At 36.9% G+C, this 25742-nt stretch overlaps 1 protein-coding gene across 7 annotated transcripts in view; it reads left to right on the plus strand.

Annotated features, from left to right (window-relative positions):
- The window catches only part of st18 (ST18 C2H2C-type zinc finger transcription factor), a 72438-nt gene that overhangs the window by 2158 nt on the left and 44538 nt on the right, over positions 1-25742 (plus strand). The window contains exons 2-5 of one of the 7 annotated variants that reach the window (XM_082184254.1): positions 6248-6378; positions 17848-18714; positions 19806-19923; positions 20628-20736. In XM_082184254.1, coding sequence (XP_082040380.1) covers positions 19834-19923; positions 20628-20736 — 199 coding nt within the window. In that variant the 5' untranslated portion in view covers positions 6248-6378; positions 17848-18714; positions 19806-19833. Of the gene's footprint in view, positions 1-6247; positions 6379-16313; positions 19924-20627; positions 20737-23535; positions 23969-25742 lie in introns of those variants that run through there. The other 6 variants (XM_082184253.1, XM_082184258.1, XM_082184255.1 and 3 more) reach the window with 6 other exon arrangements.

The following is a 25742-nucleotide window of genomic DNA, read 5'->3' on the forward strand; positions in this document are numbered from 1 at the left end:
GAACATAGTTGAGTCAGACCCATTTGTCACAGGACAGATCATAGTTTATGCAACATAAATAATACAGTCATAAATGTAAATTTGCTGTGTTTTGACATTAAATGTATGGCGGTGAATTCAATGCACATATTTTTGCCATTATGTAACACCTTGCTGTTGGACAGCAATACTTAAGGAGAAATGTGCAATTGCGCGATGCATCTTTATAATTGTTTTGACAAAAGATATAACATAAATAAATAAAAATACAGATTTTACCCATAATGAAATTATTGGATGTGTAAAATATCTCTAAATAACAGGTCGTTGTAGGGAAACCATAAATAAAAGTTTGTAATAACAGTGTGTTAAATACATTAAATGGGGTCTGATTTGATTGACTTAAGGTTATATTTAACGTGTGCATATATTAGTAATGAACTTAATATAAAAAATATTAGCATCATTCAATAAATGTCAATTGGCAACTCTGCTGTCAAAGTCGAGGAGATGTTTGACTTCTGCAATCTTGTCCTGTTTAAAGCTTGATGCTTATAATAACGCCTTTTACAAAACTACATAAAACAGCTGTCAACTAATATCCCACCAATTGCTAGTCGATAATAGAGATGGAGCTTTTAGGGTTTTGAGTGGAAAATGATCTCTGCTTAGTATGTCAACACATCAAAATGAAGAAATTAAACAACATTTATTCTTTACATAAGAGATGAGACCTGGAAATAGCTATAATTCCATCAAATTTCCTTCTTTGTGTGTGAAAATTGAGCAACAGATTTTGGCTCTGTAATATACAGCCTCTCAAAAGACTCTTTTATTGCTGCGCACATTCAAACCGATCATTAAACAGACATGTTTCGTTCGCCCTGAGTGCCTCTACTCAAGATGGAGGATTGTACATATACCCCCGGTAAGAGATAAACGTTAAAGAGCAAATGTCATGGGATATTGAGAAAAGAACTGGTGTTTGTTTGATCATATGGTGTGTGTGTGATGTTCAGTTCTCTTACATTGTGTATCAGAGCCATATAAACACCTTTTTTCATCTTTAAATTATGTTTCAGACTTGCCACGCAAGAGTGCGATTAATCCGTCCTCACACAGGAATTTATATCTAAATAAACTAAGACGCCTATAATTATCCTAAACTTCAAATAAATCTTTTTTTTTTTTCTCTGCTAATAGCTCCATATTGCAAAAATAAATCATGAACCTGTAATCAAACAAGTTTCCTGAACACTCCCCACGTTGCCATTGGTCGATTTGCAGATAGTCCCACCCCCAGACTTCTGTCATTGGTTGATACAGTGTAACTGTGTTTGCTAGACCCAAAGAGTAAACTGATAAAAATGGCTTATAGTTTTCTTTGCATAGTGACCTGGGATATACAACCAAGTATTCTGACATGGAAAATGACCCAGTTGACCTTTTATCGTAATACATAAAATAAATAAACATGACTGCTAATGGAAATGTTACCAGTATATTTGCAAATAAATCATGAATAATTAGACAATTACTTTTGACACCTATAAATGCACTTGAGACTGTACTATATATATATATAGAATGTATCTATCTATCTATCTATCTATCTATCTATCTATCTATCTATCTATCTATCTATCTATATATACACACACACACACACACACACACACATATACATACATATTTATATATATATACACACACATATACATACATATCTATCTATCTATCTATCTATCTATCTATCTATACACACACACACACACACACACACACATATACATACATATTTATATATATATACACACACATATACATACATATCTATCTATCTATCTATCTATCTATACACACACACACACACACACACACACACACACACACACACACACACACACACACACACACACACACACACACACATATACATCTATCTATCATCTATCTATCATCTATCTATATATATATATATATATACTGTATACACTCACTCACTCACACACACTCTCTCTCTCACACACACACACACACACACACCATGGTATTATGGTTCTTTATCACCCTATTTCATGTTGTTTTGACCAACTGACTGTATTCTTAAAGTGTTTAAACTGTAGGCTACTACAAAAATACCATGGTATTATAAAACCCCCATAATTTTTACAAAGCAACATACTAACACCGTGGTAAATTTTTAATCATACGTATAATTGAAATATAATGAAGTTCAAAGTCATCGAGTGCGTTGTTATATGTTCACCGCAACAGGATGAACCACTGCTGGTCACAGAGACGCCACATGATTCTCACCTTTTGCATCTTGTGTGAACATGGCTTGTGTCCACATGATGACAGAAGGTGTAATGATATATCATTACAGCGTGCTCGTCAAACGCTGCAATATGTGCCACAAATATTTATACATTTGCAAGTTAAACGTTCTATTTCAAATGCAGCATTAATAGACTTTATATTAAGATACTTTTCATGTCACATACTAAGATCATTGTGTGTGTTTTGTGTGTGTATGTGTGTGCCAGCCAGATTGACAGACCGTAGGATATAGCGTGATAATTCGGTGCCATGGAAGAGAATAGAATATGTATTCACACCACACCAGATGATTCAGTTGATCAAACTCTGGGATTTTGATTGGCAGCCAAAGAGAGTTTCATTTTAGTATAATCTTTATATTTATAGTAATTTGATTATATATATATGTATGTGATGACCAAGAATATAATGTGTAAACATAGTGGAAATGGCAGATGTTTTTAGCCAAAAAAAAGTTGTAGTGTATATATATTTCCAGACTAAAGAGGAAAAAAGAAATTAGAGTGATCTTGGCGAAAATATCTAATGTTTCATCTACCCTAATCTGTCCTGCTCTTTGACTAGTTACAGATAACCAGTCCAAACCTTCCCAGCAGCTAAAGATGTCTGGCGAGGGAAAATGGACGCTAGCATCCCGCATTTTTGCAGCCGCAGCGCCTGTGCAGAAGGAATGACACTGGCTTTGATGGACTCTATAGCTTTTTTGAGATGAGCCTCTTTATGCCGCTTGCAGTTCCATTATGGCTTTGTTGGAAAGCTTGTTTACCTGCTGATAACATACACTGGTGGATTGAGGAGCAGCGATCCAGAGCTTGCTGCCAGAGTCACTCAAGTCTCATTGTATGTCGGGAAGAGAAGAATGCCGTGTTTAGGCGAGGGGGGGCCGCACATGCTAAATGTGAAATCAAACTATAGGACCAATAAGAGATGTGCACAACTTTGCCAAGTTTTTATTTTTAGCCGCCGGGTTGCAGCGGAAGCTTACGAGCGCTGAGGTGGATGCGTACCTCCAGTCGCCCTCGTTTTACGCTCGTTTAATCTATACATGTCGACAGATTTTCAGGCTTTTCAATTCTCTAATTGAAAACGTGGAAAAATTGCAAATGTGATTAAAACGCATACTAGCAATCGTTGTTCTCGGTTGTGTTTTAATAAAAATTGCAGAGGCCGGGATGATTTCAAAGCACAGTCCAAAGTGACATGTTTTGTCCTCGCTAACATGCAGTGTATCACCCTTGGCAGGAAACTGAATTCTGTACTCGTGGACAAAACGCGCTCACAAGGATTTTTAAAGGTGCTGCTATTTTGGATTACATTTTTTTTTCTTCTTTAAAATAAATTAGGCCAAAAAGCATTGGAACGCCACCCGCAAATAATTTTAGTTTTGTAATGTGATGCATTTAAAAATGTAGGACAAGACTTGATTTTATCCATTTGGAATGAACTGGACTGTGAAAATGTGGTTGGGGGAGGGGTTTAAAATAAGAGGCATTGGTGATATCCCTCGAAAAGGAAAATCGTTTCTGAGTTGTTACATTTTGATGAAACATTATGAAGAGAAACTTTTATTTTATTTATTTTTTATTTTTTTTAGGACCAGGACTCGACTCATAATATAGCAAATAAGGTAATTTTGGGAACTTGGACAGAATGAGCTCATGTGGATTTTATATGCACAAAATGACAAAGTCCTAACCACATTTTGCATTTACATTACATTAAATAAGTACCCCAAAAAACATGAAACGGCACCCACAAACAATTTAATTTTTAGGGGCTTTTATCTACCGGGAATTAATTTGATCATAAAAACGTGAATGGGGGAGGTGACATCAGCCGAAAGACAAGTTTTGATCAACAGTTTGATTTTTCCCCCCAAATGAATTGTTCACAATAAGACCAGGAATGTGTGTTCATATAGTAAATAAGGTAATTTTAGGGACTTGGGACAAAATGTGCTTTTTGGATTTTTATATGCTCAAGCGCAAAGTCCTAACCACAATTTTGGATTACATTTTCCAAACAATGAACTCCAAAAAGTGTTTCAAGTCAACATAAAATGCATTTGCAACACATATTACTTCCGTAAAATTACATATTTTCAAGTAAAACGGATATAAATCGTTCACAATAAGAACATGAATGTGTATTAAGGAAGTAAAAAAGGTCCATTTTGGATTTTTGGTGTAATCTCTAAATCTCTTTGTAAGTCACAGGTTTGGTTTATATTTTACCAAAATGTACCCAGAATTTTTTTTGATTAGCCGATCTTTCCAGCGTGAAAGCACATTGTTCACTTAAAAGTGAGGCCAAAACACAGAATATATTTTAAATATCGTTTTTTTAATGTATCTTTAATATGACAAACCCTTAAAAAAGTGGTAAAGGCCCGACCTGTGGCTTTATCAGTCACATGAGAACAGTGGAGAAAGCAAACATGTTTTAGGGGTGTGTGTGTGTGTGAGTGCGAGAGAGAGTGTGAGTGTGGGGCTGTTGATGGCAGCTGCTAGTGCTTTGGATGTAGAAGCGGACAGATTGTGCGTTGTGTTGGTACAGCCAGTTCGCCACCTGGCACACTGTTTCTTGTTAGAACTTCTTGCTGTTTCTGTTCTGCTCAGAGAGACGCGGATGCAAGCGATGACAACTTTCGTCACACACCATGCTAAAACCGCCACCACAATTAAGGCCAAAGGGATTGTGTACAAAAAACGCATTTGCATTTCAACTTTCGCTGCAGAGACAAATTAATGGCCGATCGTTTTGACATTAGATGCAATTACGCAACTAAATTGTCTTGTTAACTCTTTCCCCGCTATTGACGGAAATTTCCGTCATTTATGAGACATTGCTTCCTTGGCATTGATGGAAATTTCCGGATTTTTGCACCGTTATACGGTTAGGGGCACTATTATACATCATCTGTAAGAGTACTGAATCTCCTGAGCTAAAGACATGAAGAAGAAGAAGCAGAAACAAGCAATAGCATATATAAGAAGATGCATATGTAAAATAATGTGATCATGAACATTAAACGGCATATAAATCAAAACTGCCTAATGTTACCGAATGAAATGTCGACCCAGGACGAGCTAGAGGACTGTGAAGCTTTAGGGGTTTGATGGACTCAATCTACTCCATCTGTGTTTTGATCATCGTTCTGAATCCCTTCCAAATGAAGTCTGAAACAAAAGTGTGTTTTTCTCAGCTTTTTGCTCAAAATGTTGCTTTTTTATGAAACTTAACACACATTCAAGTGTTGATAAAAAAGCAGAGACTCTGTTCTTTCTTTTTATATATTGCATGTTCAGATATTACTAGAACTAAAGTATATTACCATTCTGGGGGCCGTGAAAGTTTTGTGAAAATTATTAAAAATGCTGGAGGTGGCTGTCAATTTCTTTTTCTTTTTTTAAATCCTGGCAGGGAAAGAGTTAATTGCTAAAATATTTCTTTAAACCTATATCAGCTTAAAGAAAGTTGTTTCTAAGGCAGAGCAAGTGGTTACATTTCAATCAAACGATTAGATTTTCCCCAATTACTTGTTCACAGCAAGACCAGGAATGTGTGTTAATATAGTAAATATGGTAATTTGGGGGATTTTGACAAAATGTGGTTGAAGTTCTTACCACAATTTTGGATTGCATTTTCTAAACAATGTTCTCCAAAAAAATTAATAAATAAATAAATCCAAACATGCTGGACAGGAAGTCCCACCAATTTGACTAGAAAATCTGTTTGTGATTTAACTAACTTTAGGATTACTTATACACAGGCTTCTAGATTTGGACAGTTTTGAACTAGTTAAACTTCGGTGTGTATCTCATCCCCCACCGTTGCTGTGGATGTGAATGATATAAGGTGGCTTGTTGAGAAAAAAAGTAGGTTATTACTTTTCAAAGGGACTAAAATTATGATTTTCTTCCAGGCGGACGATAAAATGCTGAAGAAAATCACATATGCTTGTGCTGAAGAAGCTGTATATGTGGTCCAGAATATAATGAAGACATCTAGATCATCTAGGTCATCAATACGAGCATTGTGACAGCGACTTTTAAGGTACGTTTTCTTATTTCAGAAAATATAACCGTTTTCATATCAGTCAGCTTGTTTGAGAGTGTCAAAATGAGTGTGATCTTCACAATTCTGGTCTTTGTGCAAATGATAATTGTTTAGACACCCCCCACCCCAGACCAGCCCACCCTAACCCGGCCCCCGCATCCCGCGATGTGATTGACAGCCAGAGTGCTAATGCCTCTTTCCGCTAACAGACCGACGCATCCTTCTTATTAGTTAGTCATTCCACACTATCACACCCAGAATCTCTATCTGTCATTTCACAATTTAGCTCCGCGATGCATATGCACAGCGCCCAGACCATCTCCTACATTTATACAACTGCAGAAATGATCACATGTATTCCTGTCTCCTCTCTCCCCCTTTCTTTTATTAGTATTACTTTATCCTGAGCATTATCTTGTCTTTTCCTGTGTGGTGTGTGACATGATGCTTTTGCATATAGAGGATGCTTTGGGATTTAAGCTTGAAGCTTGAGAAATATGATTTACATGCTATGGCTTGAATTCAGTTTATTTATATTCTATACTGTGACTTTTGTTGAGAAAGTATGAATTGAAATAACTAATAATAACTTATAAGTACTGAGTATTTGTACAGTAGGCAAATATACAATTATGAGGCCTTAAGAGAGTAGTTTTAGCATAATGTAACCACAAGTATTTTAATAATACTATAAACTACCTTTCAAAAGTTTGGGGTCATTTTAATATATCTAATATATTTTAAAATTAAAAAAAATTTTGTGATCAAAGCTGAATTTTCAGCATCATTACTCCAGTCTTCAGTGTCACATGATCCTTCAGAAATCATTCTAATATGCTGATTTGCTGCTCAAGAAACATTCCTTATTATTATCAATGTTGAAAACAGTTAATACAGTTAATATTTTTTGGGAAACCATAATATAGTTTTTATGATTTTTATATGAATAGATAATTCAAAAGAACACAATTTAAAAAATAGTTTTTAACAAATCTGAAAGTCTTTACTGTCACTTTTGATCAATTTAATGCATCCTTGCTGAATAAAAATAATAATTTCATTCTGACCTCAAACTTGAACAGTACTGTAATGGTGTTACTGCAATGCTATAGATCATTTACGACCGCATGAACCCATGAATACTGTAAATAATTTTCGGTTACACTTTTTTTTTTAAGGTGTCCGTGTTACAGTGTAATTATACATTTAAGTACTTAGTAATATTAAGTAACTACATGTACTTACTATAGGGTTAGGGTTTGGTTTAGAGTAAGTTGCATGTAATTATGCATAATTCAAGTTAAAGTAAAAAAATGTAAGTTATTACTACAGTAACGACATGTAACGTGTAACAAGGACACTGTAAAATAGAGTTGCCTAATTTTTACTCGCATAATGGTCAAAAGTACTGGAATTGCTATAATAAACTAGTAGTGTTCAATATGCCTTAATATTTACCCAGCACTCTTTAAATGAATATAGGGTTAAATTTAATGTCAAGTCAAGTTTTTGTGCATTATATTGTGTCAAACAAGTCAAATCAAAACTTCAGCTTGATCTAAACTACAAACAAAGTTTATCTTTGATGTTTAACAAGGTGAATGTTGGGTTTTACGCCATGTTGTGATGATGTATGCTTGTGACCTTGAGCATCAATGCATCAAAGATCACAGTAAAGGTCAAATTAGCCTAATTTTCGATGCGAGTTCAAAAAGTAAATTTCAACCTCTAAACTAAACTCTTTCAACAGACAACAGTCCCTCTATATCCCTTATAATCGAGCGGAAGCAGAAGCCGGAGAACGGCAGCTGGCGGAATCAAAAGCACAACTGTACAAGTTTGCAGCCGCTGTGGGGTGGGGGGGGAACTAGTTGCAGAAGAAGACAAACTTCTGGAGAATGACAACGGCACAAAAGTTGTTCTGTTGGGCGTGAGTGGTGTGGTGTCGCCCGGTGCCAGTGCGGCTGTTATCAGGGCACTGATGGTAGGCAGGCACACGGCCCCCTCTGTTCCCCTGCCTGATTTGAATGGACAGCGTTTTCCATTGTGTTCTCCATCAAAACAGAGGACAAAGTTAGTCAGCAAGTTACATAGCTTCCCTGCATTCAGATTCCTTAAGCCTCTTTTGTATGACGCTCGACAATGCGTTTCACTGCCACCGGACCTGCCCGGGCTGCCGGAGGTACGTAAGCCGCCGTGTTTTTACTCTTCGCAGACGCTAATAACTTGATCATTAGCCACGTGAGAGCGTGTTAGTACGAGCTCGGGAACGCTCACTCACCCAGGGTGAATAATTGATACGCCTTTTATCTGATCTCTCTGACTAGAAGTGCTTCCTTAAGAATTCCTGGCACTTTGGTAAAAACTACCTGAAGGCAAACGGTACAGATTTATACAAGTTATTTACAACAGGAGCCCAGCCGCTGCTCTGGAAACTAGGCTGCAGATCAAAGGATTGTTTTGATGTCTGCTTAGCATATTTGTTTAACCTAGCCAGTGATTCTGCAAAGTGCACAAGCTTTTTGGTGATATGCAGAGTACCCTTTATCCCTCTTTCTCTTGTGTTAGCTCCGGATTTAAGTACTTTCTGTATTTAGGAGACAACTGGATTTGCCAGCTTTTGAAATTTAGTTGCCCACTGCTTGCAGTCTTGGCACTCCGAAATAGATAACTAGGTATGTAGCAGAGCTAATCCTGATCGGCCTTGTAATAGTATTTGTGGACTACACGGCACCCAATTAGGGCATAATGTGTTATTTTTGTTTCTGCTAAGTTGGATTAAATATGAAAATGTGGTTGTTTTTCCCCCTCTCTTGGAGAATGTTTACTTTTTAATCTGCATATTTATTTTTCCCGCTCCCCCCTTCCGTCCTCGTTTTTCGTTTGCGGCCAAATTCTGGCAAGCTGCGTTCGGCTAGCAGTTAGCCGAGTGTCAATCGAGATGGCGTAAGTGGGAAAGCACTCTATGACAGATAGCCATGGCGAAAAGAAGAAGAGAAAAAAAAAAAAAACTCTACGCACGCACAATCGCGTATAATTCTCCGTTGCTCCAGGTTGGCGAGATGAGCGTAGGTTTAGTGGAAGCAGAAAGAGAAAAGGGGTAGATGGCTCACAAGAGGGATAAACCTGGAGAGTCATGCTGCAAATGTGTTTTACAGAAACACAATGAAAAGAGGGGACAAAGCCATTGTGCCAAACTCCTTTGGAAAATGGCAAAGCAGCTCTCCAAGGTCCAGGACCATGGAGAAGCCGGATGAGCCTTCGGAAGCGGCAGAGGAGGAGAGTCTTTCCAACTGCACCTGCCCAAGAAAGGCAAGGAGTGACCGGCGTTGCCCACCTTTTCCCGCGTTTCCTCTGCGTCCGTGACCGTGACATGCTTTTTGGATGCGTTCGGAGTCCTGCCTCCCCTGGTAAACACACAAACAGCATTGTTAGTGGCGAGAATTCCTTTTGAAAGAAAGTGTTTCCCTAATGATAGGGCCCTGCCAAAAAAAAAAAATAAAAAAAAAAATGAGAGAGGCAGAGAGAGAGAGAGAGACAAAGGCAGAAAAAAATGGGAAAGCACAAAAACAGTCACAGGTGCTTGGGAAAAGAGAAAACATAGTGAATGGTCACTGAAGTCCCCCAGGAGGCCTTTCAGCGGAAGCCAGTGCGGTGGGTGGACTTTGTGACAAGGACGTTTGTGGCGAGCCAGGTGGAGCAGTTTACCGCGCGCGCTTCTGTAAGCCGCATTCACATGTTAATGCAGCTGCGATGTAACTTTTATTTGTCTCAGCCTGGTGCCGAGAGCAATAATTATAGAGCACTTTTGCCAGCGTTAAGACCGACAACAGAGGATCAAGCGAATCTATCATTCCCAAATGGATGAATATGGATGTTATGAATATAAGAGTGTGCTTGCCGTTGATGATATATTTTAGAGCTGTTTATGAGGAAACATTTATTCAGACAGCACCGCTGTTTACCTCTTTGCCTTCGTCTGAGTAGTATTGTATTGACGTCGGCTAGCGGCGTGTCAACGTTGGCAAGTGTCAATAGTTTATCATTTGCTAAAGCTAACAATGAGAGTGTGCGTGTTTACTGGTCACATCAGTGAATAAACCTTGCCATTACACATGGACAAATGTGTGTAGTTGTGATGCATGAGTAATCTTTTACTTGTAAGTCATAAAAACACGTATTGTACATGCCAGTGATTTATTTGTTGGAAGCATTTAGTTTTAATCTTGAACAAATCTTGGATCTTTGGATGAGGCTTAGCTTCTCTCTGTTGAAGCTCTTATAAAAATAACCTTTAATATTAAAAGTGACTAAGAGTTGGAATAGAACTAAACATCAAACTTTTTTTAATGAACAATACCAGGTATTTTGTCCGTGATAGCTAAAATACAGAAACTATTTTTTTTTTTTTTTCTGCTTTGTCACACATCACCTCGTTGTTTCAGGCTAGACACGCTTTAAAAGGAACATGTTTCTCACCTCTGAATGAATCAAAATGTTGAGTAGATTATACAAATAATAAGTAACTTAGATTTTTATCAATGCTATCATGTTTTTGTTTTGTTTACCTTATAGATAGACAGACAGACAGACAGACAGACAGATGGAAGGATGGAAGGTTGGATGGTTAGATAGATAGATAGATAGATAGATAGATAGACAGACAGACAGACAGACAGACAGACAGACAGACAGACAGATAGACAGACAGACGGAAGGATGGAAGGTTGGATGGTTAGATAGATAGATAGATAGATAGATAGATAGATAGATAGATAGATAGATAGATAGATAGATAGATAGATAGATAGATAGATAGATAGATAGATAGATAGATAGACGGAAGGTTGGATGGTTAGATAGATAGATAGATAGACAGACAGACAGACAGACAGACGGATGGATAGATGGAAGGTTGGATGGTTAGATAGATAGATAGATAGATAGATAGATAGATAGATAGATAGATAGATAGATAGATAGATAGATAGATGGATAGATAGATAGATAGATAGATAGATAGATAGATAGATAGATAGATAGATAGATAGATAGATAGATAGATAGATAGATAGATTACATTTCAGTCTATTGTTTTTGTTTTGTTTACCTTATTGCAGTATAGTAGCATAGATAGAATGATGGATGGATGGATAGATAGATAGGTAGAAAAACAGACAGACAGACAGATAGATAGATAGATAGATAGATAGATAGATAGATAGATAGATAGATAGATAGAAAAACAGACAGACAGATAGATAGATAGATAGATAGATAGATAGATAGATAGATAGATAGATAGATAGATAGATAGATAGATAGGTTACATTTCAGTCTATTATGTTTTTGTTTTGTTATGTTTTTGTTCTTATTGCAGTAGAGTTGCATAGATAGAACGACAGACGGATATATAGAAAGAAAGAAAGAAAGAAAGAAAGAAAGAAAGAAAGAAAGAAAGAAAGAAAGAAAGAAAGAAAGAAAGAAAGAAAGGACAATAACTTATCTCAAATGAAAATTCCATTAAGGGCTACTGGTGTTTCTGAGGAGAAGTTCAGAAAGATGACTTAAGAAGAAAGTCCTGAATATCATCCATGCTTTTAATTTTTCACTTTGTCGTCAAACTTTCTTTGCCTCTGCTTCCGTTCGGAAGTGGCTGGATCCACCGCAGCATATGTCCCTCCTATCACCTGTTTTGTACGTTTCTCAGAGGTCTTTCTCGTGGCTCTGGGGAGGCCTGATTCAATGCCCGGCTATCTGCTCTGCATAAATAGCAACAAAGCCATTGTCATCTGCACCTTTTGGATTGCCTTTCCGAGCCTATTGAAACTGGCTGTCCCCTGAGACAATGCTCCAGTCATTGCCATCACCCTGCATTACCAATTGTTCTGTGCTTTCAGGAGAGTTGCCTGGCTAAATCCAGGAATGGATGGCGAAAAGTGAACTGAGACCAGACAAACCTTGTTCTGTCAGGAAAAGATAATTCCTGAGAATTTAATAAACTGGAGCATACATGGACTTTATTTTTTTGAAGCTCGTATATACTATCAAATATATTGCATTTAAAACATTTGTATATAAAAGTGTGTGCGTATAGCACAGTATATAGTATATATTGGGTAGGATTAAGGCATGTAGAATATGGTCATCCAAAATGAGGCATTAATATATGCTTTATAAGTACTAATAAACAGCCTAAATTCGAGTAACACGCATGCTAATAAGCAGCTGGTTAACATGCACATAATATAAATACAAAATAAGTTTTTTTTTGCATTAGTTTTATGTTTTACACAATTGTTAATTTTACTATTCATATGACATTTTAAAGATGAAGTATGACATTTCTGTGCCACTAGCATTGGCTAACAAAATTGCACAAATAATGATTGTTTCTAAACAGATTAACCCAGACACTCATCCCATCTGCCATTGGTTGGTGAAAAAAAGATAGTCCCGCCCCAGAGTCACAGAGCCATCATTGCTGTGTTGGGATGCTCTAACAATGTTGCTTTTTGGGGAAACTTCACCTATAAATTACTAAATTTGTAGCTTTAATAGAAGAAAATATTTTAGCATCTAAGAAAAATTACACATATTACCCTTTAATAATTTGCATGTTGTTTAGCCTTTGCATTTTGTCGTAATATCACGTCCAATATCAAATCTGGTTTGTGAAGCAAAACCAGTTGAGAACCACTCATCACAAAATGGCACCCTCTCTATCCTAATGATTACTTGTTTATATTAGGCTTCTTTTCAGCTTGTTTTACTTGTCGGCTATACCATATTGTTGTGATTTGCTCTTCAAAGCGTGCACAATCCAGTTTGCCAACTCAAAAGTTACTTCCCCGGCATCCTTTAGAATAGAATATTTGCAAAACTGGAAAAAAGTGATGCCCTATAGTGTTTCTCCAGTTTTAAGCCTGTTTGGGAGATGCGATTGAGCAATCCAGCAGTGTGAAATCGTATCCGGTCCTGGTTCTGTAATCATTCTCTTAGACTCTTGTTAAATGGTTTACTTGCCACTTTTGGCGGCATTTGCTGAAGATAGCAAAGGCATAAAGACTGGCCGTGATCGGATTAACCATGCAACAGCATGATGTAACTCTTTGTTTGTGTGGTATGTGTTCTATGTATGTCACATACGCACTAAACTCACGATTTATGCTGCTTGTGACCAGTGTGCGAAAAGCCAGAGAGTTGCTTATAGTAGATACAGTGTTTTCATGGGTCTCTGTGCTCGGGATTACTGATTTCTGCCAATATGACCAGTCACTGTGAAAGAGAAAATTGATTAATAATGCATTTAAAATGCATGTTGATGTCTTTTTTAATTTTTCATACTGAATTTCAGATTTTGATACACAATCCTCAACCTTTTGAGCATGTTTTTGCTCAAAGTGGTATATATACCACTTTATATATATATATATATATATATATATATATATATATATATATATATATATATATACTTTTTGCTCAAAGTATATATATATATATAGAGAGCAAAATGTTTTTGCTATATATATATATATATATATATATAATATATATTATAAGCTTTTTTTATTAATTTTTTTGTCAATTTATGTACTTTTGTCACTTTTCTTTTAATTTTTTTTTTCAATTTCAGTTTTAGTTTTAAATTTCTAGCTAGTAATTTTAGCACTTTAACTTATTTGCCATTAAGGCAGCATTTCTACAACATATAATATTTATTTTTTATTTTATTTAATTAATTAATTAATTAATTTTCAATCAACAAAAATATTTTTTATAGTTTTAATTTTTAGTTTTAGTTACCGATAATAACCCTGACATGAACCACACATTCCCTCCTGTAATGCTCCGCATTCGGCATAGAAACTTTCCAGTTGAAGGCTGCGCGCTTGCAATGCTTATCTGTGCAAGATGTTTCAGTTTACATTTCGTGTTGTTGTGGGTTGACAGCTGTGACCATAGCAAGCCCTATTTCGCCTCTGTGTTCGAAAGAAGAAGAAATGTCTGCATTTTACTGGAGGTTTAGATGCTTGTTTATCACTTTTAAATACCATCATCTTTGCCGAAATCCCCTCTCAAAAGAACCTTTCACTTGCTGGAATAAATTCAAATTAAAATTTAAATCCCTCTTTGCATTCCTTCAGCCTCTTTTAAAATAGCTGGCTCCTTTTAGAAAGCTGTTTATGTAGTGATCTCTTCATAATCCAGTTTGTTTCTCAACAGCAAAAAAAAAAAAAAAAAAAAAAAAAAGAAACACTGAAATCGTATTATCAGTGTCTTGGAGAGATGATGCGAGAAGTCAGAGAGACTCTGTATCTGGGGTGGGGGTGAGTTTTCAAAGTACTAAATCTGAGAAACGTCGCAAATGCTCTTTGATGGAGTACTTTGATGGAACACGTGCATTTGACTTGCAAATGCTAATAGTACATTGTATTGCCTGAACTCTGATGTATCTGATGCTTTTGTTGCGTTGCCGCAAAAGCGTGACAAAGCCGAGCCTAACCAAATAGGTGAAATATATACCTGTACTTTGGCTTGGGATCTGAACTTGTGCCATTATGATTCAAACATCTCCAGTCACCTCGGCGTTCATCTTTTCAGCCTAGTTCTCCTGTATTAGGCTCCATTCTGTTTGGAAATACTGTCGAAGCGTATTTCAAACAAACAAATCAACACTGTCAGGAGACCGACCTGTTTTTCCCCTGCTCTCTTCAGATGTATTCAGTTGGCTATTGAAAGGACAAATAACATGGAAGACCTTATTAAGGTTTTCTTTGAGCACGCTAGATTGGATTTATTGTTAGCGAACAAATTATAATTGTATCTCCTGAAAAGTTAGCAAAGATCTAAACAAAGGGAAATCAATGGCACAGGCCGATTAATCACACCAAGCGGGCTACTTGTGCCGAAGAAACTTACCTCATAATCAATGTCTTTGTTTTGCTCAAAGGGCATTTGCATGCTGATTCAGTGTGCCATATTGGATGCAATCAAAACATTGTCATCCACATTAATAAGAGGGTTATTTGGACTCTCAAGTATGCCACTGAATAGCGCGGGTTCAACACGCCATTGTAGCGCTCCAGTATTAAAGACCAATCTCGACGTGATAGAAAGACACAGTTTGTTAGAAGAGTTTTTAATATCACGGATATATTGCGCATGTAAAATGCTGTACAATATGTCTAAGACAGATTAACCTCTGCTATTGCAAAGTTGAGGAATCAGTAAATCCCACAGTAAAGAAAATCTTATCCCATCCCACACAGTCAACATCAAAGTATACTCATTTACATTCGGTAATCCTTGACGTCCACTGTGCTCGCTTCCTCTTGTGTTTTTATTTATTGTTTTTAAAGAGGTGCGGAAGGTTGCTATAGGGAAATTGTATTGTTAGATCATGCATATTGATATAGATCACGTGATAACATTTGCAGAAACTTACCTTTTTCTACTTTGTCTGGCTCTATTTTAAATCCTAGTGAGCGGACTACCTAGACGGGAGCTAAATAATGCTGCCTTCTTAAACATCTCGTTTTAGTTCAGGGAGAAGGCAATTCCATAATGCATTGCAACAAACTCAGTGAAAAAATGAACCCAAGATGGTGGACAAGGTGTGAGAAATATGAATTATACAGTGTATAAAGTGAAAATGTGCAGATGTTGAGTAGAAAGTTGCATTACATTACTTGAAGCTTTTAAATAAAATGCATTATGAGTTATTGCATTAATTATGCCTCACAATGCACCTTATAATGCATTATATGATCTAATGAACAATTGTAATCACATACTTATCTATTCATTTTCACCGTTAGAAAGTATAATCCATTAAAAGACTTGACAAACAACCAAATTTCAGATGTAACAAGAATCTGCAAATATTATAACGCATTTTAACTTTGGCTACAATTATTTATGAAAATATATACATTACAAAGTACATTATGAATTTCCCAATGGGGAAATTTGGTGTGGTCTACATCTCTATATCACTTGTTACTCATACAAAACGGGTATAAACACAATTGGGTATCACTTTATTTTGATAGTCCACTTTAGAGATTCTACTAACTATAAGTAACTTTGCAACTATGTAACTAGCAGTCATTAGAGTATTAGCTGCTTAATATCTGATAACACTTGATTTTGATGCTCCCCAGAAGAAATCTGACTTTGCAACAACATGTCAACTTATTCCTAAACTTTAACACCGAACCCTAAATTAACAGTCTACTAAAAGTCTGGGTAACACTTTATTTTACAGTGTCTTTGTTACGTATGTTACATGTACTTACCATAGTAATAACAGTAAATTATGCATAATTACATGCAACTAACCCTCAACCAAATCCTAATCCTACCCTGACCCTATAGTAAGTACATGTAGTTAATTAATATTACTCAGTACTTAAATATGTAATTACACTGTAACAATGACACCTTAAAATAAAGTGTAACCAAAGTCTTTTACAGTCTACTAATACTCTAATGAGAGTTAGTTAACATGTAGTTGCAAAGTTACTTATACTGTAGTTAGTAGAATGTCTAAAGTGGACCATCCAAATAAAGTGTAACCCACAAGACAAACGCAGAATGCACATAAAAAATATCCTTATTTAACAATTTAATCAATTTTACACACACGAGTATTTCAACCTATTCAATTTACACCGTGGGATTCGATATCATCTCCCAAAGTTCATAACAAGTATGAAGTACATGAGCTAAATTCTTTGTTCATAGAGAGACTGGATACTATAATAATCTTTCTGACCTATTAGTTTCATATCAGTTTGTATTATAAATGTTATCTTTAGATTTCACAGAGAGGTTTCTGTTTATCTGAGTGTCAGGCTGAATTATGAATGAATGAGGCATTTATATAGTGCTTTCATATGTACTACTGTACACCCAAAACGCTTTACAATCCAGTCAGGGGATCTCTCAACCACCACCAGTGTGCAGCGTCCACTTGGATGATGCGACGGCAGCCACAGTACAACGGCGCCAGTGCGCTCACACACACCAGCTATAGGTGGAGAGGAGAGAGAGTTAGCAGCATGCTATCGTCACATGTCAGCGTTGGAATCAGTTCATGCAATCAGTTCAATGCAATCCACACGAGGAGCGTAATTTTTACAGTATAATCTTGCAAATCAAACCCTTATGAGGTTCTATTTCTGTTGGGATGCATCCCACTAGGCTTTTGTATCAGAGCTATACTGATCACGATCCTGAATTATGATCAAGTTAGTATCTCTATGACTACTCAGTGGATTAGTTTATCCAAAAATGAACATTTTTGGTTCATGACTTTATTACAAGTGTTCTTAAGCCTCACTGATAGTTTTGTGTGAGAAACGGACTGAAGTTTATGTTGCTTTTTACTGATAATCTTTCCTTCCAATAACTATATATATATATTATTGGTAAAAAAAAATATTTTGTGTTCCACAGAAGATGGTAAGTCCTCCATGTTTGGAACAACATGAGGGTGAGTAAATAATGACCATTTCTATTTTTGGGTGAACTATTCCTTGATTTTTCAGTGATATTGGTTATTTTGGGCAGATGTGTGACACAATGGAGTGTTCCTGCATTGCATCTAGACTGAATTTGGATTTCTGTTACCCAAATATGAGTGCACATCTGCTATTCTGCCCACAGGTCCATGGAGGCACCTAGTTAGGAAGGCATAGATAATCACTTCAGGCGATGCTGGAGACCACCTTGTTAACCAGCTCCACAGCAACACACCGCATACATCCCTGGAGGACTTTGGGTTGTTGCACTTGTGAGTCCTATAGTTTCTAAACCTTATAGATTCCAAGAAGCGAACCTCGAATCCAAAACGCAGGAGTCAGTGTCACTGACATTTTCATACAAATCCAATGATCTACAAATTATTTTAATCTGATCAAGCTGTTCTCCAGGTATTGGTTGGCATCCTATAATTAGCATTTGCTCAGGACGCTCTTGCTTTGATTGAGAAAGCAGGCATGGACAGGTGAGTCTCTCTCACAGGTGTTTTTAAACCATTTGACACACTATCAGTGGACACAGATGGACTCCATTCCACTTATTATGCGCCTTGTTAAGACAATTTGCTGCACCTGAGCAAAGCAGAGTTTGTCATGACAATGGCGCTGTGTGTGATGCATTTCTTTTTAGGCCTTTATAGTTCACCCGAAATGAAAATGGTCTCATTTACTCTCGCTCGTGTTGTTTCAGCCTTATTTCTTGCGTAGAACTCAAAAGGACAAATTTGGAAGAATGTTCATGCTGCTCACGCAATCAAAATGGATGGGGGCTGGAGCTGTCGAGGTACCAAAATGAGAAAAAACACGTCTTAAAATTTGTAAATTAGTCCATAAAACCTGGGCTGTAGATCAGGGGTTTTCAAACCGGGGTCCAGGGACCCTCAGGGGGCCACAAGATTGCTTTGAGGTATTTTTTAGGGCTTTATAACCGCATTTTGTGACAAATGCTATACAAATGTTACATTAACATTTTTATTAAAAAAAAATTTCTTCAGGTTTATACATCTAACATTATATAATAGTGGCTAGAAAAAATATACACTTACACTACCGTTCAAAAGCTGGGGGTTGACCTCTGCCTCTGCTCACCAAGGCTGCATTTATTTGATAAAAAATTCAGTAAAAACTGTAATATTGTGAAATATTATTACAATTTAAAATTTATATATTTTAAAATGTAATTTATTTCTGTGATGCAAAGCTCCTGATTATTATCAATTTTGTAAACAATCGTGCTGCTTTTTTTGTGTGAAAACCTTGAGAATTCAGAATTCTTTAATAAAAAAAAGCATGTATTTCAAATAGAAATCTATTGTTACATTATAAATCTCTTTACTGTAACTTTTGATCAATTTAATGCATCCGTGCTGAATAAAAGTAAAAAATTAATCTTACTAAAATTCAAAGTCAATATTTTCTAGATAATATTTTAATAATTAGTTTGGCTTCAGTACAGTACCTATATAATAGCCTTTTTTTATCAAGTCTTCATAATATCAAGCTTTTTCTCACGCAACATATATAAGCCCAGCTGTCCCAAAAAATCCCAGGTCTATGTTTCAAATCTTTAAAAATGTAAAAATAAATTCGCTGAAAATCTAAAATTCGCTCCACTGTAGTGCTCTTACATTTGTGCATCAAACCAGGTTTGACATAAATGATGACACTGGCTCTCACAGGTCTTGTAGTTATCACAGAACGTTAATTATGAATATGCTGAAGCATCAATTAAATTTGTCAACTATAGTGGATGTAAAAAGTAAGTGAAGATTTTCACTGATTCTCACACCAAGCTATTGTATGACTTAAAGTGATGTGAAATACAGTGCACGCATCATAAATACTACGTTTATGGTGCAATTTTGTTCTTTTTAGAGTCCTTTTGACAGCCCTTGGCCACTATATGCTTCCGCTGTATGGAACAGAGAAGTGCGAATCTCCTTTTGTGTTCCACACAAGAAAGAAAGTCATACTGTTTTTGAACAACATGAGGGTGAGTAAACAAACATCATTCTCAGTTTTCATGAACTATTAGGTGCTAATAGGCCATCGAAATATGTCGGATATTTTTTGAGCTCACTGGATTAGAGCGCTGTAATTGAGCTCTCAAAATGTTTGGAACAATCTTCCGAATACTGCAGTAAATGTGGCACAGTAAGCATTTCTATCAAAAGTATAGAGTTATTCGACATAGCGCGTGTAGGATTGACTAAGGCACATAAACAACAGGTTCCAGATGCATTTAACTTTGCTTACATAATTGGCGGACTAATGCAAAAAGCTTTTAGACATTATGTGTGACCCAGTGTGATACTTTTATAAACGCAATCAAACATTTTCTCCAAACATGCAGTGTACTTTAAAAAACGCAGACCTTTGTGTGACATGTCATTTCATTTCGCCCACTTTAGCTCTAATTTTCCCTCTAATATACACCTATTGTGGCATGTTTTTTTTATGAAACCCCAAATCAAACACCCAGAATGCACTTTTATTCACTTCCTGATGCTCTGGACCGCACGCCCTCGATGGAAGAGTATGTGCACCATTAAATATTATACTTTCAACAACAGAATATTCAAGTGCAAGGATTTTCTTTGTTTCATGTCCACTGATGTTTTGATTCATCAAGACTGTTGTAACAAAGCTGATCCCTTTTAAAACTTATTTATGTGTCATGTTCTTCTCTTTCGCCAGCTGTCTCGGCACATTACGAGAGATCAGCGATGTCTTGACCGAATGCACTGGAAATCAGATTGCCCGGTCTTTGGATCTTCGAGAACACCCGAGACAGGTTTTCCATTAAGTAAGACGCTTGTAGCGACAACTCTTCACTTGTGTTGCGGGAGATTACGGAAGAAAGAAACATGTAGTTTAATGTTGTAAGTGCGTCCGACGGCCACGCAATCTGTCCCCTCACACATATAGAAGTGACAAACCTCCCCGAAAGCAGTTGCGGAATTAGACTTTCAAATGAAATCTACAACAAGATCAACCGCCAAACCTTTTGTAATGACTTGCCCTTCTGTCTCTGTTCCTCAAAATTCACGCTCGGCTGATGAAAAACTCGCCGGACATTGTGCTTGCGCCTTATCCTCTTGAGAGAAGAACAAAACAGATATGAGCTTTCTCTGAACCCGAGGAAGGAGGGGGTTGAAAGGGTCTTGGCAAGAATATACGCGCGCACGCACACATGCGGAGACACGTCAGATGGGAGCATCTTGTGGGCCCCTCACTCATTTTGAGGACTTGGCCATGGGCGTCCCCCCTCAAACCCTCTCCTCGCCCTCCAGAAGTGTGGCGCTCTTTGTCATTGTAATCCGGACTCTATTTGTTAAAGGCTCACTCGCTGTTTGCTCTCGCCGATGGGTGTACATTTGCACGCGTGTGTATTTACAAAAGTCAGCGGGCTGAAGGAGTGCCGTGACATCATTGCCGCTGGGTTTTTTATTGTCACACCCTGTATATGCGGTGTCCTCCAGACGGCCCCCCTTACCCAACCTTTCTCAAAAGTGATAGTCTACAGGGAGAAATTACACCTCATCACTCCAGTAATTACTAGTCCTGCTTCTCTAAGTCACCAAACAACATCAAACCCATGGGCCGGGTCACTCTACAAAACGAGTGACATTTGTGTCTCTGTATGATATAGCCCATTTTAGGATAGCTGATGCCTTTTGGGTAAAGCTTTAAAATGCATTAAATGTATCAGTCAAAATCAAGTAACTTTTAATGTATAATGTACATACATATAATGTATTATTTAAACAATTGATTATTAGTGCTGTCAGATCGATTATTCACGATTAATCGCGTCTAACATAAAAGTTTGTGTTTCTATAATATGTGTGTGTGTATACTGTATGTACGTATATGTGTGTGTGTGTGTGTATGCATTTATATATATACATATATGCGCACACACACACACACACACACACACACACCACACACACATATATATATGCATATATTACACATATATTATATATGCATATACAACACATATTAAACACAAACTTTTGTTAGATGCGATTAATCGCAATTAATCGATTTGATAGCACTATTGATTATAAAATATTTTTTAACATTTTATCTTTAGATGTTATATTTGTCAGAAGGGGACAATTCGTTTCATAGACCTTATGCACCAGAGAAACAAGATCTGTAGAATTTTGTGTTTGAACTCCTGATTTTGCGGTAGCTCTGTATATTTCTATGGCATCGCTGTTGAAGAGTAATTAGCTGGAGTAATTAGTGGATTTACAGTTATCATGAGAATTGTAATATTTGAAGTGGATGTCATAACAGATGTTAGTTGACCGAGAAGGTTTTAAAACAAGCGGTTCTTTCATAAAGCCGTAAGATCTTACCTTCATGCTGTGAAAATACAAACCGTAAGACAGAACACAACGAGCGCAGCGCTGAAAAGGGGCGGGGCTACGTGAGGTCTATATTGGATTATAATAAATATAAATATAAATATAAGAAATATCAGCATTAAATGTCTTTTAAGGTCAAATTCAATGGTAAAACTGGTAAATGGTAAAATATATATATTTAAAGCCTGGAAAAGGCACCCCTTTCATATAATCTCTATCCACTAATCTTAAAATTTCAGCCATGTTACTAATATTTTTTATAGTAATAATAGTGAACTATTCATCATTTTTCAATTTGTCAAAATATCCACTTGTGTGATAACTCGTAATTATTTGTACGACTTGCTGAAATTATATGAGATTGTACAATTTGGATTATACTAAAACACAGTTTTATAGTTTATTTTCCTATTATAATTTTGGTTTTGAGGTTTAAGGGTTAAGGCTTTATGTTTGGTCTAGGCTTAGATTTGGTTTCTCTAGCAAATTGTTCCCTCTTCTCATGAGACCGTGCTGGAAATATCAGCATTAGATTCATTAAGTCAAAATAACTTCCCCTCCTTCTTGCAGAACCATCTCCTTTCTTCTCTGATGATGTGTTTACTGGCGCGAGGGCGGGGCAACCTGTCACTCACATGAGATCGACCAATAGCAAACCACAACCATCCAACGAACCAATCAGTTCCCGATGAACAAAATCAAGTCTCGTCCCAAAATTTTTCTTGTTTGAGAAGCCAAATATGTCACAATGACAACCTACGTTTCATGCCGACTTTAACACTGCAATTTATTAACACTAAAACGCATAATTTATCTGATTAATAATTCTCAATCTCACAAAATGACGGTTAAAAATCACCTCATCCGTTTCACAGAATGACCCGGCAGCACTCGTGCAATACATAATAGCATAAAACCGGGGTAAGACTCATTTCAGAAAGGGCATGGAGTGCAAATAAGGAAAAAACATCCACCAGGCCGACCTCTCATTACATATACTTCTGCTTGTTGTTTCCGTAGCAATAAAGTGGCAGACATTGGAACTGGTCTGTTGAGCCATTGTTATCATCTCTGACCATCTGCTACCGAAGGCTGACATTCCATCTCATTTGCATGGTAACTGATATGGGGGGAGGAGAGATTGTGGGTGGAGTGGGATGGGGTAAAGGGGGGGTGTGTTTGGAAGGACATATGCCCAAACCCCCATCACAACAATATATACGTGAAAGTTTAGCTTTTTAAGGGACGCAATTCAACGCAAACACGCACCTGCATGCACATGTTAGGAAGAGCAGGATAAATCAGTGTGTGCATGTGGAGAGAAAAAAAAAACTGTCTGTTCCTCCCCTCTGTGCGCCGGTTTTTATGTTTTGCGGATGTGGGAGTGGAGTGAAGTGTGTGTGTGTGTGTGTGTGTGTGTGTGGTAGTGGAGGGGTTGCTGTTGATGTGCAAATGTGCATCATATTGAGAGCTTGTGAATAGGGAGGTGTGACGTAGAAAGAGAGCAGAACGCAGGTGCTTATCTCGGGGCTGTCACAGACATAGTGTGTCATATTCCTGGGGACTACCTTTCAAAAGCTACCGGCTCCAGCGCTAGAGCATCAGCCGAGCAGGGACCACACAATCCGCAGCTAACTTTCAGCAGCAGTCAAGTAGGTTGGTGCTACGCTTCTTTCTTTTTTTTTTTTTTTTGATGTGACAGTAGCTGTAGCCGTCTGTGGTCGGTGTTTGGGTATCAAATCGAGCTGTTTGTCTTTGAACTGACAGGATGTGTTGCTGTTGACAGCTTAGTACAAAAGAAAAGTTTTGAATGGGAATTAGAATTTAGAATTGTAACATTTACTTAATCTTTTATTTAATAAAAGATAAATTTGTCTTTTTATTTATTGTTTTAAAAAGTAAAATACAGATTTTTTCTCTCTAGCTTTTATTGTATTTTTTAATTAATTTTTTACTTTTTTGAGATTAGCTTTATTGTTCGCTGAAAGCGACTTCTGTTCGCTCTAGGATTCAGAGGGCGCAAGGGCAGATTAGACAGCTCAAACTGTGTATTTGAAGAAGAATTACCTATTTTTAATCACACAGATAACAGTAGATGTTGTCTACCTAAATGAAAGTCGCTGTGCGTGTGCCGGAGGGTTTAAAGCGAGTCTTAGACGTGTTAGCATTGTGTGTTAGCACAAAGCTTGGGCTTTCGGTACAGCAGCTGAGCACACACAGCCCTTCCTGTCTTTCATCTCAAACTTTCAGGCTTCGGGCTGCGTTAACACTGCCTTCTATCCTGCTGTCTTTAGGTTGTACGGCATTTTGGTTTTGGTTTGGTTTTAAGCAGTTGCCTCCTGGAAAGCAAGCTCAGATATGTGTTCATGTGGCGTCATGGATAAAACAGACTTTAGCATTGTGTTTTTGTCTGAGGGTTTACGTTTGAAACTTTTAGATGAGCTAAACCTGGATGTATGCATGAAGGAAATTTTCATTAGAAATTAATAGTGTTTATGGCATTTTATAAAGCAGTTATTTTAGTACACTTTAACTTCACATGTGAGCTGGATTTTCTAAAATAAATTTTTTTAATTCTGGAGTCACTGCCATGTCAACAGGTTAATTTTCTATTGATATTTTTTCACTGCTGTTGATGAACACTTTCAATACAAGAACTTTTTCTCAGGCCAAAAATATTTATTACTTAAAACACCTAGTTTAGTCAATGCTTTGTTATCTAAAATTAGTCAACGTAATTTTAACAAATGAATCATCATATTACCACACTGTGGTTATTAAATTGATTTGTATGCAGTACTATGCAAAGACAATCTTCATAAAATAATATTTTAGTGAAAATGCCAGTATTTTGTTAATCTAACAGAATATTTAACTAAAAACTACAGTAGTTTTGTTTGTTTAAAGCCAAAATCTCTAATAAATCAGATTACGTGCATCACCTTTAAATTATTATTTTAACTATTCGTTTTGTCATTCACCACTACTAAAGCAAAGTCAACAGAATTGTGTCACTTAAGCAAGCTGAATGATGTCTTATCTTCTACTGTCAGGCTCATTACAGGAGCGCAACAGTTTCATCCAGTCGTGTGAGAGATCAGGGAACTGTCCATGGTGCTGCTCACCAAACTGGTGCTGAACACTCTCTCTTCCAGTCACAAACCACCCTCGGCTTTGTTGAAGGTCATCTGGGTTCGGCTTTAACCTTCATGACCTTTTGACCTGCTCGTTTACGCCTACTCAGCTGTTAGAAAACACCAAACCACGAGTACAACTCCCAGTACAACTCAAATTAACACTTCGGTTCAGCTTCGTAATGCTGAACATCAACACGCTGCCATTTGCGATGCCATTTTAGCCCAATAAATCAAGAGATACGACACCAAAACGTTCACATGGTAATTGTGTACCCGTGTAACATCTTGTTACC

The sequence above is a fragment of the Leuciscus leuciscus genome, assembly GCF_965113295.1.
Source record: "Leuciscus leuciscus genome assembly, chromosome: 11".
Taxonomy (NCBI): domain Eukaryota; kingdom Metazoa; phylum Chordata; class Actinopteri; order Cypriniformes; family Leuciscidae; genus Leuciscus; species Leuciscus leuciscus.